We start from the raw sequence: 17,229 nt of genomic DNA, 5'->3' as shown, positions 1-17,229 counted from the left end.
CCAAGGCCACTGTTGGGGGAGCAAGAAGATTTAGGCATCCCCCTACCCTTTTAATACCCAGTAGACCTTTGTGGGGATGGACTGGGTGGCATGTACAGCAAAGGAAGCAGGGAGTCTGAGCAGGCGCTGGGTAGTGGTATCTGTTCTCAGCAGCTAGTTCCCCTAGCGCTGGTTGGTCTTTCTCTGTTTTCTCCCCTTGTTATTTTCCCTTCTATTGCCTGTTCTCTATGGCCAATGCCATAGAACTTAACATGTATCCTCTATCCTCTATGTTACTTGCATTTCTTTTCCACTATAATCTGAGTGTAAAGGCTATCTTGTCAACTCTGTAGAGAACTATTTTTATGGTGACCAGGTAGAGAAGGAATGATGAGATATGAGTGTAAGGATGGACCAATTCTCTCCATTATCTATTTCAAAATATAAAATGAAAACTTTATTCTTATACACTCAAACAGCTATCCAGTGAGATGTAGGTCTCAAAGTTTTGACATATAAAATGTTACTAAGTATTCCCAACAACGTGATGCTTGAAGACACAGAAAACCGATGTTATATGGAGATATTTTAGTTAGGCATTTAAATTCCTCCTACACCTACCAGGGGGTTCTTCCAGAAACAAATGTGTGGAACAACTGGAAGTGAGATTACAGGCTGGAAGTAGAAACCTTAAAGTACCCTAGAGCTCAAGAAGTGTCTGGCCAGCATAGCTCCATTATAGTCAAAATAAGACAAAAAAAAAGACTACCTTGATTCCAGAGGGGTTAATCACAAGAAGGACAAAGCCAGGTCTCAGCAGTTAGCTTTATCTGTCAGTAGAGTCACCCAAAGTAGATTATATTCACAAAAATCCATGGTAGGCAGTGTAGCCTGGAGTCAGCAGCTTTGGGGAATACTTGAGTAAAGGAAGTCTTATTAACGTGAGCACAACAAAATACAGAGCTATTGTCACAAGCTAGAAGGTTTAAGGTCTTGGGGGCAATCTGTTTTCCCCTCTCTCTGCACCTTATTTTGACTAGTAATTATAAAACTTTTCCTGATGAGAAATTACTTTGATATTCCTGATGGAGAGGGGCTGTTAAGTCAAAATCACTGGTGGAATAGGGAGTTTAGTTAGCAGGAACATGTAAGGCCTTCCAGGAAGCAGCATGGAGGTAAGCTATGTCAGACTGCAGAGTCTGCTAGTCAGTTGAAGACATACTTAACAGAGCCCACCGTAAGTAAGGTGCTGGTGCTGGAGTCCGTGGTGCTTAGCTGCTGTGCTTCAAATGGAGTGTTAAGGGAACTTAACACTATTTAACTCTATTTAAAATCCCAGTTTACTAAGTAGGATATGGTGGGAAGATCTTGGTTACAACACACCTCGAAAGTAGTTCATCTCATCATAGCTTACAAGTGTAGTACTTTGGGCTTTAGATGATTCCACTTCCTCCTCAGTTCAGACTTGATGCTTTCAGATGCAAAGATGTAGTTGATGGATTCATAAGACAAATCCCACACCTGGGACTGGGTCAAATTAAATGTTTGAGCCACCAGCCGGTACTCTTGAGAAAGGTCTGTTGCAAAAACACCCTTATCATCAGTCTGCCAATATAAGCAAAAAAGTTTCACAATCAACAAGGAAATGATTTTTTAAAAAACAACAATTTTTGTTTAGAATCTATTTTCCTGTTTACCATGCTTTTTTTTTAAGAGTTTAAATAGGGGCCTATAAATGCATCTATGCATATCTGACTAAACAGGCTTGTTTATCCTTTTTAAAAACAAAACAGAACAAAACACCAGAGCAGTGGCTTCCAACTGTGGCTGCATATTAAAATGATCTAGGGAACTTTTAAAATGTATCTATGCCCGTGCCTCACCACAGATCAAATAAAGCAGAGTCTCAAGGGATGGGTGCTGGACATCTGTTTTCTTCTTCATACTCCCCCAGGTATTGTCCAGGACCTTTTCCCATAGAGCCAAACCAGAGTCACTCTAGCCCTTTGCAGCCTCTCCTGCCCCAATCCCCCTCTCTCCTCTACTTGGGCACCCTCAGGCATGCAAGGCAGTCAGCCAGATAGTTAAGGTCTGACCTAATGAAACTCAGGGACTAAAAAGGAGCAAAATGCTTCACACTTAACACCTTACACAGATCACAGAAGGATGGGCAATGCTGTGCCAGAACCTGAAATGATGCTGGTCATAAGATGGAACTGTCTGACTTTTGAGGTTTGAGGTCAAACAGAGTTCTAGATGAAAAGGGAAAGAAGAATCTTGTTAAAAGCAGATTAGCAGACTCATTCACTATTTGTTCAAGTAGATACATAAAAAATCTTTCCAAACTGCTAATTTTTAGTATTTTTTCACACAATGGACTTTTTCTTTTATTATTATTAAAGTATCATTGATATACAATCTTATGTTGGTTCAACATTTACCCATATTAATCACGTCCTCACCCCCTCCAGTGTAGTCACCATTCATCAACGTAGTAAGATGTTACAGAATCATTAACTGTATTCTCGGTGCTGTACTACCCTCCCCATGACCAACCTGTATCGTGATTGCAAATTGTGCCCCTTAATCCTTTTCCCCCTCTTTAACCCTTCCCCCTTCATAACCAGTAGTCCCTTCTTGGTGTCTATGAGTCTACTGCTATTTTGTTCCTCCTGTTTTGCTTTGTTGTTATACTCTACAAATGAGTGAAATCATTTGGTATTTGTCTTTCTCCACCTGGCTTATTTCAGTGAGCATAATGCACTCTAGATCCATCTATGCTGTTGCAAATGGGAGGAAGCTTTTCTTTTTATGGCTGAATAATATTCCATTGTGTATATGTACATCTTTATCCATTCATCCGCTAATGGACACTTAGGTTGCTTCTGTATTTTGGGTATTGCAAACAGTGTGGCAATAATCATAGGGGTGCCTATGTCTTTTTGAATCAGGGATCTTGTTTTCTTCGGGTAAATTCCTAGGAATGGAATTCCTGGGTCAAATGGTATTTCTACTTTTAGTTTTCTGAGGAACCTCCATACTGCTTTCCACAGCAGTTGCACCAATTTACATTCCTACCAACAGTGTAGGAGGGTTCCCATTTCTCTGCATCCTTGCCAGCATTTGTTCTGTGAAAATTTGTAGTTCAGTTAGTGTAGTTGCTTGGGAAATGTATGCTACAACTATGGCAGCAATTGTACCAAGCAGGGAATTAATATCCCCTTCCCAGCCATGTGTGTCCCCATTTCTTTTATCAAAATGGAGAGAAAAGAAGAGTATTATGAGCCAGTCACCATGAAGAGGCAGGGAAGTACTGGGAGCAGAAGGAATTTTGAAGGATTGCTGTACTTCTTCCTGGTCTGACAGTGGAAGCTAAGATTAAGGAAGGAAAATGGTAGTACTGCTTGAGAGTTACAGCGTTACAAAAGCCAATAGCAGAGACGGACTTTTTCCATGGCTTCAAGAAAACCCCAAAATTCCTTTACTCAGACACCCATCCATCTTAGGCATGACTTCTATTATTAACAAATTCCTGCCTGGGAACACTGTACTGGGCTCCCCAGCCAGGGTAACATACTTCATGGGTAAGGCAGCCTCAACACAGGGCTGCTCAGTCCAAGGCATAGTAAACCCAACTTGCCCCCTCACTGAGCTGGGCCAACACACCAAGTAAGTTCACTGTGCAAGTGCTTTTCTTTTTCTCTATTTTTGTACGCTTAGTTACAGAAAAAAAAAATCTCACCCATTATGAATTGCTGGAAACTCTACAGTTAAAAACACACATCCACACCAGTGTTTTTGCCAATTGGTGAATTTGTAAATTCAGCAAATCGATCATTCAGTAAAATGGTTTTTAGTCGATTATTTCCTTCCCTCTTCAGAAAGGCCCTCTCTGACCATCCAATTGAAAGTGCTTGGATCTTATCACTATTTTGTCAGCTTGTTTAATTTTCTTCAAAGAACCTAACACTGATGATTTTTCTTGTGTATTTGGTTACTATCTCTCTTACTTATGCTAGAATATAAGTGTTCCTTGGAAAGAAACCTTCTCTGTTCCCAGCAATTGAACAGTGACTGGAATAGAGTAGGCACTTCAGAAATATTTGTAAATAAAAGTACCTCCATGTATACATGTAGACCAACAAGTAATGGTTAACAGTCATATATAAATATACTTAGAATTTTCCATGATTCTTAACTTGTAAGTAAATGTACACATTTTCATAATACATGTTAATTTGCCTAAACTCATTTCAGAATACTAGATGACCTTATTCCTTCAAAATAATACTGAGTTCCAGGAACTAGGGAATGTAGCAGGGAATAAGACAGATAAGGGCCTGCTCTCATGGAGCTTATATTCTAATGGGAGCTAAAACCTTCTCTTACTTAAATGAAGCTCAGAAAGTACATGTACCATGCATCTTTTTATTTATTTATTTAACATTTTTTATTAAGGTATGATTGATATACTCTTATGAAGGTTTCACATGAAAAAACAATGTGGTTACTACATTTACCCATATTATCAAGTCCCCACCCATACCCCAATGCAGTCCCTGTCTGTCAGTGCAGCAGGATGCCACAGATTCACTGTGTGCCTTCTCTGTGCTACACTGTTCTCCCTGTGATCCCACACACCATGTGTACTAAACATAACACCCCTCAATCCCCTTCTCCCTCCCTCCTCACCTGCCCTCCCACACCCCTGCCCTTTGGTAACCACTGGTTCATTCTCGGAGTCTCTGAGTCTGCTGCCATTTTGTTCCTTCAGTTTTGCTTCATTGTTATACTCCACAGATGATGGAAATCACTTGGCATTTGTCTTTCTCTGCCTGGCTTATTTCACTGAGCCTAATGTCCTCCAGCTCAATCTTTGTTGTTGCAAATGGTAGGATTTGTTTCTTTCTTATGGCGGAATAGTATTCCATTGTGTATATGTACCACCTCTTTATCCATTCATCTCCTGATGGACACTTAGGTTGCTTCCATATCTTGGCTATTGTAAAAAGTGCTGCGATAAACATATGGGTGCATATGTCTTTTTGAATCTGAGAAGTTGTATTCTTTGGGTAAATTCCAAGGAGTGGGATTCCCGGGTCAAATGGTATTTCTATTTTTAGTTTTTTGAGGAACCTCCATATTGTATTCCACAATGGATGAACTAGCTTACATTCCCACCAGCAGTGTGGGAGGGTTCCCCTTTCTCCTTATCCTCGCCAGCATTTGTGGTTCTTAGTTTTTGATGCTGGCCATCCTAACTGGTGTGAGGTGATATCTCATTGTGCTTTTAATTTGCATTTCCCTGATGATTAGTGATGTGGAGCATCGTTTCATGTGTCTGTTGGTGATCTGAATTTCTTCTTTGGAGAACTGATGTGGAGCATCTTTTCATGTGTCTGTTTGCCATCTGAATTTCTTCTTTGGAGAACTGTCTCTTCATATCCTCTGCCCATTTGTTAATTGGGTTATTTGCTTTTTGGGTGTTGAGGTGTGTAAGTTCTTTATATATTTTGGATGTTAACCCCTTGTTGGATATGTCATTTACAAATATATTCTCCCATACTGTAGGATGCCTTTTTGTTCTGTTGATGGTGTCCTTTGCCATACAGAAAACTTTTAGTTTGATGTAGTCCCATGAGTTCATTTTTGCTTTTGTTTCCCTTTCTCGAGGAGATGCGTTCAGGAAGAAGTTGCTCATGCTTATATATTCAGGAGATGTTTGCCTATGTTGTCTTCTAAGAGTTTTATGGTTTCATGACTTACATTCAAGTCTCTAATCCATTTCGAGTTCACTTTTGTTTATGGGGTTCAACAATGATCCAGTTTCATTCTCTTGCATGTAGCTGTCCAGTTTTGCCAACACCAGCTGTTGAAGAGGCTGTCATTTCCCCATTGTATGTCCATGGCTCCTTTATCATATATTAATTGAGCATATATGGTTAGGTTTATATCAGGGCTCTCTAGTCTGTTCCATTGGTCTATGGGTCTGTTCTTGTGCCAGTACCAAATTGTCTTGATTACTGTGGCTTTGTAGTAGAGCTTGAAGTTGGGGAGCATAATTCCCCCTCCTTTATTCTTCCTTCTCAGGATTGCTTTGGCTATTCAGGGTCTTTTGTGGTTCCATATGAATTTTAGGATGATTTTCTCTAGTTCGTTGAGGAATGCTGTTGGTATTTGATAGGAATTGCATTAAATCTATAGATTGCTTTTGGCAGGATGGCCATTTTTGACTATATTAATTCTTCCTATCCATGAGCATGGGATGTGTTTCCATTTATTGGTATCTTCTTTAATTTCTATCATGAGTGTCTTGTAGTTTTCAGAGTATAGTCTTTCACTTCCTTGGTTAGGTTTATTCCTAGGTATTTTATTCTTTTTGATGCAATTGTGAATGGAATTGTTTTCCTGATTTCTCTCTCTGTTAGTTCATTGTTAGTGTATAGGAATGCCACAGATTTCTGTGTATTAATTTTGTATCCTGCAACTTTGCTGAATTCAGATATTAGATCTAGTAGTTTTGGAGTGGATTCTTCAGGGTTTTTTATGTACAATATCGTGTCATCTGCAAACAAGGACAGTTTAACTTCTTCCTTGCCAATCTGGATGCCTTTTATTTCTTTGTGTTGTCTGATTGCCGTGGCTAGGACCTCCAGTACTGGGTTGAATAGAAGTGGGGAAAGTGGGCGTCCTTGTCTTGTTTCTGATCTTAAAGGAAAAGCTTTCAGCTTCTTGCTGTTAAGTATAATGTTGGCTGTGGGTTTGTCATATATGGCCTTTATTATGTTGAGGTACTTGCCCTGTATACCCATTTTGTTGAGAGTTTTTATCATGAATGGATGTTGAATTTTGTCAAATGCTTTTTCAGCATCTATGGAGATGATTATGTGGTTTTTGTCCTTTTTGTTTATGTGGTGGATGAGGTTGAAGGATTTTCGAATACTGTAACATCCCTGCATTCCCTGCATCCTGACCATGATGGATGATCTTTTTGATGTATTTTTGAATTCAGTTTGCTAATATTTTGTTGAGTATTTTTGCATCTATGTTCATCAGGGATATTGCAATGTCTGTAATTTTCTTTTTTTGTGGTGTCTTTGCCTGGTTTGGTATTGAAGTGATACTGGCCTCATAGAATGAGTTTAGAAGTATTTCCTCCTCTTCTATTTTTTTGAAAACTTTATGGAGAATGGGTATTAGGTCTTCACTAAATGTTTGATAAAATTCAGCAGTGAAGCCATCTGGTCCAGGGATTTTGTTCTTAGGTAGTTTTTTGATTACCAGTTCGATTTCGTTGCTGGTAATCGGTCTGTTCCGATTTTCTGTTTCTTCCTTGGTCAGCGTTGGAAGGTTGTTATTTCTAGAATGTAATCCATTTCTTCTAGGTTATCCACTTTGTTAGCATATAATTTTTCATAGTATTCTCTAAATTATTTGTATTTCTGTGGTGTCCGTAGTGATTTTTCCTTTCTCATTTCTGATTCTGTTTATGTGTGTAGACTCTTTTTTTCTTGATTAAATTTGGCTAGGGGTTTTATCTATTTTGTTTATTTTCTTGAAGAACCAGCTCTTGCTTTCATTGATTCTTTCTATTGTTTTATTCTTCTCAATTTTATTTATTTCTGCTCTAATCTTTATTATGTCCCTCCTTCTACTGACTTTGGGCCTCATTTGTTGTTCTTTTTCTAGTTTCATTAATTGTGAGTTTAGACTGCTCATATGGGATCATTCTTCTTTCCTGAGGTAGGCCTGTACTGCAATATACTTCCCTCTTAGCATGGCCTTGGCTGCATCCCACAGATTTTGCGGTGTTTAATTATTGTTGCCATTTGTCTCCATATATTACTTGAACTATTTTTATTCAGTCATTGATCCATTGGTTATTTAGGAGCATGTTGTGAAGCCTCCATGTGTCTGTGGGATTTTTCATTTTCTTTGCATGATGTATTTCTAATTTCATACCTTTGTGGTCTGAGAAACTGGTTGGTATAATTTCAATCTTTTTGAATTTACTGAGGCTCTTTTTGTGGCCTAGTGTATGATCTATTCTTGAAAATGTTCCATGTGCACTTGAGAAGAAGGTGTATCCTGCTGCTTTTGGGTGTAGAGTTCTGTAGATGTCTGTTAGGTCCATCTGTTCTAATGTGTTGTTCAGTGCCTCTGTGTCCTTACTTATTTCTGTCTGGTTGATCTATCCTTCAGAGTGAGCAGAGTGTTGAAGTCTCCTAGAATAAATGCATTGCATTCTATTTCCCCTTTTAATTCATTTAGTATTTATTTCACATATGTAGGTACTCCTGTGTTGGGAGCATATATATTTGTTCCTTCAGTTTTTCCTTTGTTCTTATATTCCACAGATGAGTGAAATCATTTGGTATTTCTCTTTCTCTGCTTGGCTTGTTTCACTGAGCAAAATACCCTCCAGCTCCATCCATGTTGCTGCAAATGGTTGGATTTGCCCTTTTCTTATGGCTGAGTAGTATTCCATTGTGTATATGTACCACATCTTCTTTATCCATTCATCTATCGATGGACATTTAGGTTGCTTCCAATTCTTGGCTATTGTAAATAGTACTGCGATAAACATAGGGGTGCACTGATCTTTCTCATACTTGATTGCTGCATTCTTAGGGTAAATTCCTAGGAGTGCAATTCCTGGGTCAAATGGTAAGTCTGTTTTGAGCATTTTGATGTACCTCCATACTGCTTTCCACAATGGTTGAACAAGTTTACATTCCCACCAGCAGTGTAGGAGGGTTCCCCTTTCTCCACAGCCTCGCCAACATTTGTTGTTGTTTGTCTTTTGGATGGCAGCCATCCTTACTGGTGTGAGGTGATACCTCATTGTAGTTTTAATTTGCATTTCTCTGATAATTAGCGATGTGGAGCATCTTTTCATGTGTCTGTTGGCCATCTGTATTTCTTTTTTGGAGAACCGTCTGTTCAGTTCCTTTGCCCATTTTTTAATTGGGTTATTTGTTTTTTGTTTGTTGAGGCGTGTTAGCTCTTTATATATTCTGGACGTCAAGCCTTTATCGGATGTGTCATTTTCAAAGATATTCTCCCATACTGTAGGGTTTCTTTTTGTTCTATTGATGGTGTCTTTTGCTGTACAGAAGCTTTTCAGCTTAATATAGTCCCACTTGCTCATTTTTGCTGTTGTTTTCCTTGCCCGGGGAGATATGTTCAAGAAGAGGTCACTCATGTTTATGTCTAAGAGGTTTGTGCCTATGTTTTCTTCCAAGAGTTTAATGGTTTCATGACTTACATTCAGGTCTTTGATCCATTTTGAGTTTACTTTTGTATATGGGGTTAGACGATGGTCCAGTTTCATTCTCCTACATGTAGCTGTCCAGTTTTGCCAGCACCATCTGTTGAAGAGACTGTCATTTCGCCATTGTATGTCCATGGCTCCTTTATCAAATATTAATTGACCATATATGTCTGAGTTAATGTCTGGATTCTCTAGTCTGTTCCATTGGTCTGTGGCTCTGTTCTTGTGCCAGTACCAAATTGTCTTGATTACTATGGCTTTATAATAGAGCTTGAAGTTGGGGAGTGAGATCCCCCCTACTTTATTCTTCTTTCTCAGGATTGCTTTGGCTATTCGGGGTCTTTGGTGGTTCCATATGAATTTTTGAATTATTTGATCCAGTTCATTGAAGAATGTTGCTGGTAGTTTCATAGGGATTGCATCAAATCTGTATATTGCTTTGGGCAGGATGGCCATTTTGACGATATTAATTCTTCCTAGCCATGAGCATGGGATGCGTTTCCATCTGTTAGTGTCCCCTTTAATTTCTTTTAAGAGTGACTTGTAGTTTTCAGAATATAAGTCTTTCACTTCTTTGGTTAGGTTTATTCCTAGGTATTTTATTTTTTTTGATGCAATTGTGAATGGAGTTGTTTTCCTGATTTCTCTTTCTGTTGGTTCATTGTTGGTATATAGGAAAGACACAGATTTCTGTGTGTTGATTTTGTATCCTGCAACTTTGCTGTATTCCGATATCAGTTCTAGTAGTTCTGGGGTGGAGTCTTTAGGGTTTTTTATGTACAGTATCATGTCATCTGCAAATAGTGACAGTTTGACTTCTTCTTTGCCAATCTGGATTCCTTGTATTTTTTTGTTTTGTCTGATTGCCGTGGCTAGGACCTCTAGTACAATGTTAAATAACAGTGGGGAGAGTGGGCATCCCTGTCTAGTTCCCGATCTCAGCGGAAATGCTTTCAGCTTCTCGCTATTCAATATAATGTTGGCTGTGGGTTTTTCATAGATGGCCTTTATTATGTTGAGGTACTTGCCCTCTATTCCCATTTTGCTGAGAGTTTTTATCATGAATGGATGTTGAACTTTGTCAAATGCTTTTTCAGCATCTATGGAGATGATCATGTGGTTTTTGTCTTTCTTTTTGTTGATGTGGTGGATGATATTGATGGACTTTCGAATGTTGTGCCATCCTTGCATCCCTGGGATGAATCCCACTTGGTCATGGTGTACGATGGTTTTGATGTATTTTTGAATTCGGTTTGCTAAAATTTTGTTGAGTATTTTTGCGTCTACGTTCATCAGGGATATTGGTCTATAGTTTTCTTTTTTGGTGGTGTCTTTGCCTGGTTTTGGTATTAGGGTGATGTTAGCTTCATAGAATGAGTTTGGGAGTATCCCCTCCTCTTCTATTTCTTGGAAAACTTTAAGGAGAATGGGTATTATGTCTTCCCTGTATGTCTGATAAAATTCCGAGGTAAATCCATCTGGCCCGGGGGTTTTGTTCTTTGGTAGTTTTTTGATTACCGCTTCAATTTCGTTGCTGGTAATTGGTCTGTTTAGATTTTCTGTTTCTTTTTGGGTCAGTCTTGGAAGGTTGTATTTTTCTAGGAAGTTGTCCATTTCTCCTAGGTTTCCCAGCTTGTTAGCATATAGGTTTTCATAGTAGTCTCTAATAATTCTTTGTATTTCTGCGGGATCTGTTGTGATTTTTCCTTTCTCATTTCTGATACTGTTGATTTGTGTTGACTCTCTTTTCCTCTTAATAAGTCTGGCTAGAGGCTTATCTATTTTGTTTATTTTCTCGAAGAACCAGCTCTTGGTTTCATTGATTTTTGCTATTGTTTTATTCTTCTCAATTTTATTTATTTCTTCTCTGATCTTTATTATGTCCCTCCTTCTGCTGACCTTAGGCCTCATTTGTTCTTCTTTTTCCAATTTTGATAGTTGTGACATTAGACCGTTCATTTGGGATTGCTCTTCCTTTTTTAAATATGCTTGGAGTGCTATATACTTTCCTCTTAAGACTGCTTTTGCTGCGTCCCACAGAAGTTGGGGCTTAGTGTTGTTGTTGTCATTTGTTTCCATATATTGCTGGATCTCCATTTTGATTTGGTCATTGATCCATTGATTATTTAGGAGCGTGTTGTTTAGCCTCCATGTGTTTGTGAGCCTTTTTGCTTTCTTTGAACAGTTTATTTCTAGTTTAATGCCTTTGTGGTCTGAAAAGTTGGTTGGTAGGATTTCAATCTTTTGGAATTTACTGAGGCTCTTTTTGTGTCCTAGTATGTGGTCTATTCTGGAGAATGTTCCATGTGCACTTGAGAAGAACGTGTATCCTGTTGCTTTTGGATGTAGAGTTCTGTAGATGTCTATTAGGTCCATCTGTTCTAGTGTGTTGTTCAGTGCCTCTGTGTCCTTACTTATTTTCTGTCTGGTGGATCTGTCCTTTGAAGTGAGTGGTGTGTTGAAGTCTCCTAGAATGAATGCGTTGCATTCTATTTCCTCCTTTAGTTCTGTTAATATTTGTTTCAGGTATGTTGGTGCTCCTGTATTGGGTGCATATATATTTATAATGGTTATATCCTCTTGATGGACTGAGCCCTTTATCATTATGTAATGTCCTTCTTTGTCTTTTGTTACTTTCTTAATTTTGAAGTCTGTTTTGTCTGATACCAGAATTGCAACACCTGCTTTCTTCTCTCTGTTGTTTGCTTGAAATATCTTTTTCCATCCCTTGACTTTAAGTCTGTGCGCGTCTTTGGGTTTGAGGTGAGTCTCTTGTAAGCAGCATATGGATGGATCTTGCTTTTTTATCCATTCTATTACTCTGTGTCTTTTGATTGGTGCATTCAGTCCATTTACATTTAGGGTGATTATTGAAAGGTATGAATTTATTGCCATTGCAGGCTTTAAGTTTGTGGTTACCAAAGGTTTAGGGTTAGCTTCTTTACTGTCTTACTGTCTAACTTAACTCGCTTGTTGAGCTATTATAAACACAATCTGATGATTCTTTATTTCTCTCCCTTCTTATTCCTCCTCCTCCCTTCTTCATATGTTGGGTGTTTTGTTGTGTGCTCTTTTTAGGAGTGCTCCCATCTAGAGCAGTCCCTGTAGGATGCCCTGTAGAGGTGGTTTGTGGGAGGCAAATTCCCTCAACTTTTGCTTGTCTGGGAATTGTTTAATCCCTCCTTCATATTTAAATGATATTCGTGCTGGATACAGTAGTCTTGGTTCGAGGCCCTTCTGTTTCATTGCATTAAGTATATCATGCCATTCTCTTCTGGCCTGTAGGGTTTCTGTTGAGAAGTCTGATGATAGCCTGATGGGTTTTCCTTTGTAGGTAACCTTTTTTTTCTCTCTGGCTGCTTGTAATACTTTGTCCTTGTCTTTGATCTTTGCCATTTTAATTATTATGTGTCTTGGTGTTGCCCTCCTTGGATCCCTTGTCATGGGAGTTCTGTGTACCTCTGTGGTCTGAGAGGCCATTTCTTCCCCTAGTTTGGGGAAATTTTCAGCAATTATTTCTTCAAAGACATTTTCTATCCCCTTTTCTCTCTCTACTTCTTCTGGAATGCCTATGATTCTTATATTATTTCTTTTATATTGATCACTCAGCTCTCTTAAAATTCTTTCATTCCTGGAGATCCTTTTATCTCTCTCTGCATCAGCTTCTCTGCGTTCCTGTTCTCTGTTTTCTAGTCCATTAATGGTCTCTTGCATCTCGTCCATTCTGTTTTGAAGTCCTTCCAGAGCTTGTTTTATTTCTGAATTCTCCTTCCTTAGTTCTTGCATATTTCTCTGCAAGTCCATCAGCATGGTTATGACTTTTGTTTTGAATTCTTTTTCAGGTAGACTGGCTAAATCTATCTCCCCAGGTTCCTTCTCAGGGGAAGATGTAGCAGATGCTGAAGCTGTCTGGGTTAGTCTTGTCTGGATCATACTTTTTTGCCTTTTCATGTTGACAGGTGCTATTGACTGTCAGCTGGGAGGGCCAAAATTTTCACTTACTACTGGCCTTTCTTTACTGGGGCAACTGCGACCCCTAGTGGCTTGTGTTGGGTAATTGCGTGTAGAGTGGGTCTTTGTGTCTTGCCTGGCCGGGAGGGAGAAATTTCCCTTTCTGTGGGCGGAATTTGTCTCAGGCTGCTTCTCTGCTTTCGCAGCGCCCGGTGGGGTGATGGATGGGGGGGCTGCTTGACTGTTTGCCTCCGTGAGGGGTCTCAGAGCTGTTGCCCAGGGGGTTAGTGCACCCGGTTTTCCCTGTAATTTCCAGCTGCTGTACTGTGACCTGGGTTGTTTCCGTCAAGCTGTTAAGTCCCTGTCCCTTTAAGACTTTCAAAAAGCCCCCGCTTTTCTTTGTCACAGGGGCATCAGCTTCAGCACCCGCTCTGAGGTCTTACCCCCTGTTCTCCCAGTATCCAGGGCCCCCTGGGCATATACTGTGTCTGCGCTCTGGCCCGGATGGCTGGGGCTGGGTGTTCGGCAGTCCTGGGCTCCGTCTCCCTCCCGCTCTGCCTATTGTTCTCCCGCCGGGAGCTGGGGGGAGGGGCGCTCGGGTCCCGCAGGCCGGGGCTTGTATCTTACCCCTTTCACCAGTCGCTGGGTTCTCGCTGGTGTAGCTGCAGTCTGGCCACTGTCCTGCGTCTTCTGGTCTCTCTTTTAGGGCTAGTTGTGTTTGTTGTATTTTCAAAAGTATATATGTTTTTGGGAGGAGATTCCCACTGTCCTACTCACGCCGCCATGTTGGCTCCGCCTCCGGGAGCATATATATTTATAATGGTTATATCTTCTTGTTGGATTGACCCCGTTATCATTATGTAATGTCCTTCTTTGTCTCTTGTGACTTTCTTTGTTTTGAAGTCTATTTTGTCTGATACAAGTACTCCAACTCCTGCTTTTTTCTATTAGTTGCATGAAATATCTTTTTCCATTCCTTCACTTTTAGTCTGTGTATGTCTTTGGGTTTAAAATGAGTCTCTTGTAGGCAGCATATAGATGGGTCTTGTTTTTTATCCATTCAGTGACTCTATGTCTTTTGATTGGTGCATTCAGTCCATTTACATTTAGGGTGATTATCAATAGGTATGTACTTATTGCCATTGCAGACTTTAGATTCGTGGTTACCAAAGGTTCAAGGTTAATTTCTTTACTATCTAAGAGTCTAACTTAACTCACTTCATATGCTATTACAAACACAATCTAAAGGTTCTTTTCTTTTCCTCCTCTTTCTTCCTCCTCCATTCTTTATATATTAGGTATCATATTCTGTACTCTTTGTCTATCCCTTGATTGACTTTGGGGATAGTTAACTTAATTTTGCATTTGCTTAATAATTAGATGTTCTACTTTACTGTGGTTTTATTACCTCTGGTGACAGCTATTAAACCTTAGGAACACTTCCATCTACAGCAGTCCCTCCAAAATACACTGTAGAGATAGTTTATGGGAGGTAAATTCTCTCAACTTTTGCTTATCTGGAAATTGTTTAATCCCTCCTTCAAATTTAAATGATAATCTTGCCAGATAAAGTAATCTTGGTTCCAGGCCCTTCTGCTTCATTGCATTAAATACATCATGCCACTCCCTTCTGGCCTGTAAGGTTTCTGCTGAGAAGTCTGATGTTAGCCTGATGGACTTTCCTTTGTATGTGATCTTATTTCTTACTCTGGCTGGTTTTAACAGTCTGTCCTTATCCTTGATCTTTGCCATTTTAATTACTATATGTCTTAGTGCTGTCTTCCTTGGGTCCCTTGTGTTGGGAGATCTGTGCCCCCAAGGAGCTAGTCTCTCCTTCCTCATATTGGGGAAGTTTTCAGCAATTACATCCTCAAAGACACTTTCTATCCCTTTCTTTCTCTCTTCTTCTGGTACCCCTATAATGCGAATATTGTTCCGTTTGGATTGTTCACACAGTTCTCTCAATATTCTTTCATTCTTAGAGATCCTTTTTTCTCTCTGTACCTCAGTTTCTTTGTATTCCTCTTCTCTAGTGTCTATTTCATTTATCGTCTCCTCTACCATATCCAATCTGCTTTTAATTCCCTCCATTGTGCTCTTCAATGATTGGATTTCTGACCGGAATTCATTTCTGAGTTTTTGAATATCTTTCTTTACCTCCATTAGTATGTGAATGATTTTTATTTTGAACTCCCTTTCAGGAAGAGTCATGAGGTTCATGTCATCTTGCTCAGGAGTTATATTACTCTGAACCAGGTTCCTTTAGCATTTCATATTTGTACCTGGCGCCCTCTAGTGTCCAGAAGCTCCACTCCCTGGAGCTGCTCAGCTCCTGGAGCAATGTCGGGGGTCGCAGGGGAGTGGAATTGGTGCCTGGGGGGAGGAAAAAACTGTTTCCTGCTTCCCGGCTGCTATGCCTGTCTCCACTACTAGAACGAGTGGGCAGAGCACACAGGTATAAGCCTCTATGCTTTGCGTTTGTAGTTGCTGTAGACAGATTTTCCCTGTGGCTGGCCTAACTCCAGGGTAGGGTTTGCTGGTTTGCGAGCCAGGTGGGGCTGGCAGGGAGAAGGCACAGTAGGCTGCATATCACGGAGGAGGTCCCTGGAGCTGTGTAGCCAGCCAGGGAGCTGGAGCACCTGTAGATCGTGAAAGCTCCCAACCTGCTGGGCAGAGTGCACCCAGACAATTTCGTCTACCTTTACTTTCTCCTGAGCAGTAAGCTCTGTCCAATCCTTGACTCTTTAGCAGCCCTCTTACTAAGGGCTTCCTTGTTAGGAAGTCTCTCAGACTACCCGCCTGTCTTTTGTCCCAGAGCAGCTGGATATGGATCCCTGATTTCCACAAGCAGCTGGAATCTCAGTCTCTTCAGGAATTCTGCCTGTTTTAGCTTTCCAATCCCCTAATCACGAGAGTATCATGAAAGCACCATTAAATGTAGGTTTGTGCTCTCAGAGGAGATCTCCGGAGTTAGGTATTCAGCAATCCCAGGCCTCCACTCCCTCCCTGCTCCATTTCTCTTTCTCCAGGCAGTAAGGTGGGATGGGGAAAAGGCTTGGGTCCCATCAGGCCACAGCTTTGGTATGTTACCCTGTTCCATGAGGTCTGCTGTTTTCTCCAGGTGTATGCAGTCTACTGCAGTCCTCTTTCCTGGTGCTCTTTCAGGATTAGTTGTATTAATTATATTTTCATATTATATGCGGTTTTAGGAGGAAGCGTCTGTCTCACCTCTCACACTGCCATTTTTAATCCTCCTGCCATGCATCTTTTAGTTCCTGAATGATATTTATATATTTAAAATAGTACTTCTTTACATGTGGGTTGCAACCTGGGGGCTGGTGGAGGGACAAAGTGTTGTGTGAAGGGTCTGAAGCCCTAAGCCTTACCCAGTGGTATCTTGTGTTGCCTCACAAAGTCCACCAGGTCTGGGGATCCTCCCTCAGAGGAGTTGAGAAATGTACCATGCCCAATTCTGTCAGGAAGCAGATCCAGGAGTACTTGGGTTTCTTTTTTTTGGTTTGGAATCTCAAAAAATGGAAAGAGAGAACATCAGTAACCTCTTTCAGTGGTTCCTAAAAGTACTTTTTTCTATAGCCATAGACTTTGTCTCTGTAAGGAGGTAATGCAGACATTCTGGAAAGCTTAACTACTTATTTTGTTCCAGGTTTCTTCTCTGTCTTTTATGTTCCCATTCATTTCTCAGTATTCCTCTAGACCCATTTCAATGATAATAATTATAGAGTCTAATAATAATCATAATTTAAAAAGTAAGGACCTACTTTGTGCCTTTTCTCAAGAATCTTACAAAGTACTAAGATGAAATTAAAGCTCAGAAAAAGTAATTTGCAAAAACAAAACCCCACAACCCTATATGTTTATGGTTCTGCGTTGTGTATATGTGATCATATATATTAGAAAACATCTGGAAAAATATAAATACCAAACAAAGGGATCGAGGGAACAGAACTGAAATGGGAAGGGGGGACTTTTTATTTTTTATTTTTTTCCTTCTACATTTTACTTCT

The 17,229-nt window shown here is 40.0% G+C and overlaps 1 protein-coding gene across 7 annotated transcripts in view; it reads right to left on the bottom strand.

The window, feature by feature from the left end:
• Nucleotides 1-790: 790 nt before the first annotated feature.
• ADAL (adenosine deaminase like) overlaps nucleotides 791-17,229 on the bottom strand; it is a 39,104-nt gene continuing 22,665 nt past the window's right edge. For 6 of the 7 annotated variants that reach the window (XM_057488756.1, XM_036923661.2, XM_036923663.2 and 3 more), the window contains 3 exons: nucleotides 16,591-16,729; nucleotides 2,131-2,231; nucleotides 791-1,584 (listed from right to left, as the gene is read on the bottom strand). In XM_057488756.1, coding sequence (XP_057344739.1) covers nucleotides 1,390-1,584; nucleotides 2,131-2,231; nucleotides 16,591-16,729 — 435 coding nt within the window. In that variant the 3' untranslated portion in view covers nucleotides 791-1,389. Of the gene's footprint in view, nucleotides 1,585-2,125; nucleotides 2,232-16,590; nucleotides 16,730-17,229 lie in introns of all 7 variants that reach the window. The other variant, XM_057488758.1, reaches the window with a different exon arrangement.

Source organism: Manis pentadactyla, chromosome 11 (assembly GCF_030020395.1).
Source record: "Manis pentadactyla isolate mManPen7 chromosome 11, mManPen7.hap1, whole genome shotgun sequence".
NCBI lineage: Eukaryota > Metazoa > Chordata > Mammalia > Pholidota > Manidae > Manis > Manis pentadactyla.
Note: the sequence above shows the minus strand (reverse complement) of the source record. Positions and strands in the feature narration are given on the sequence as shown.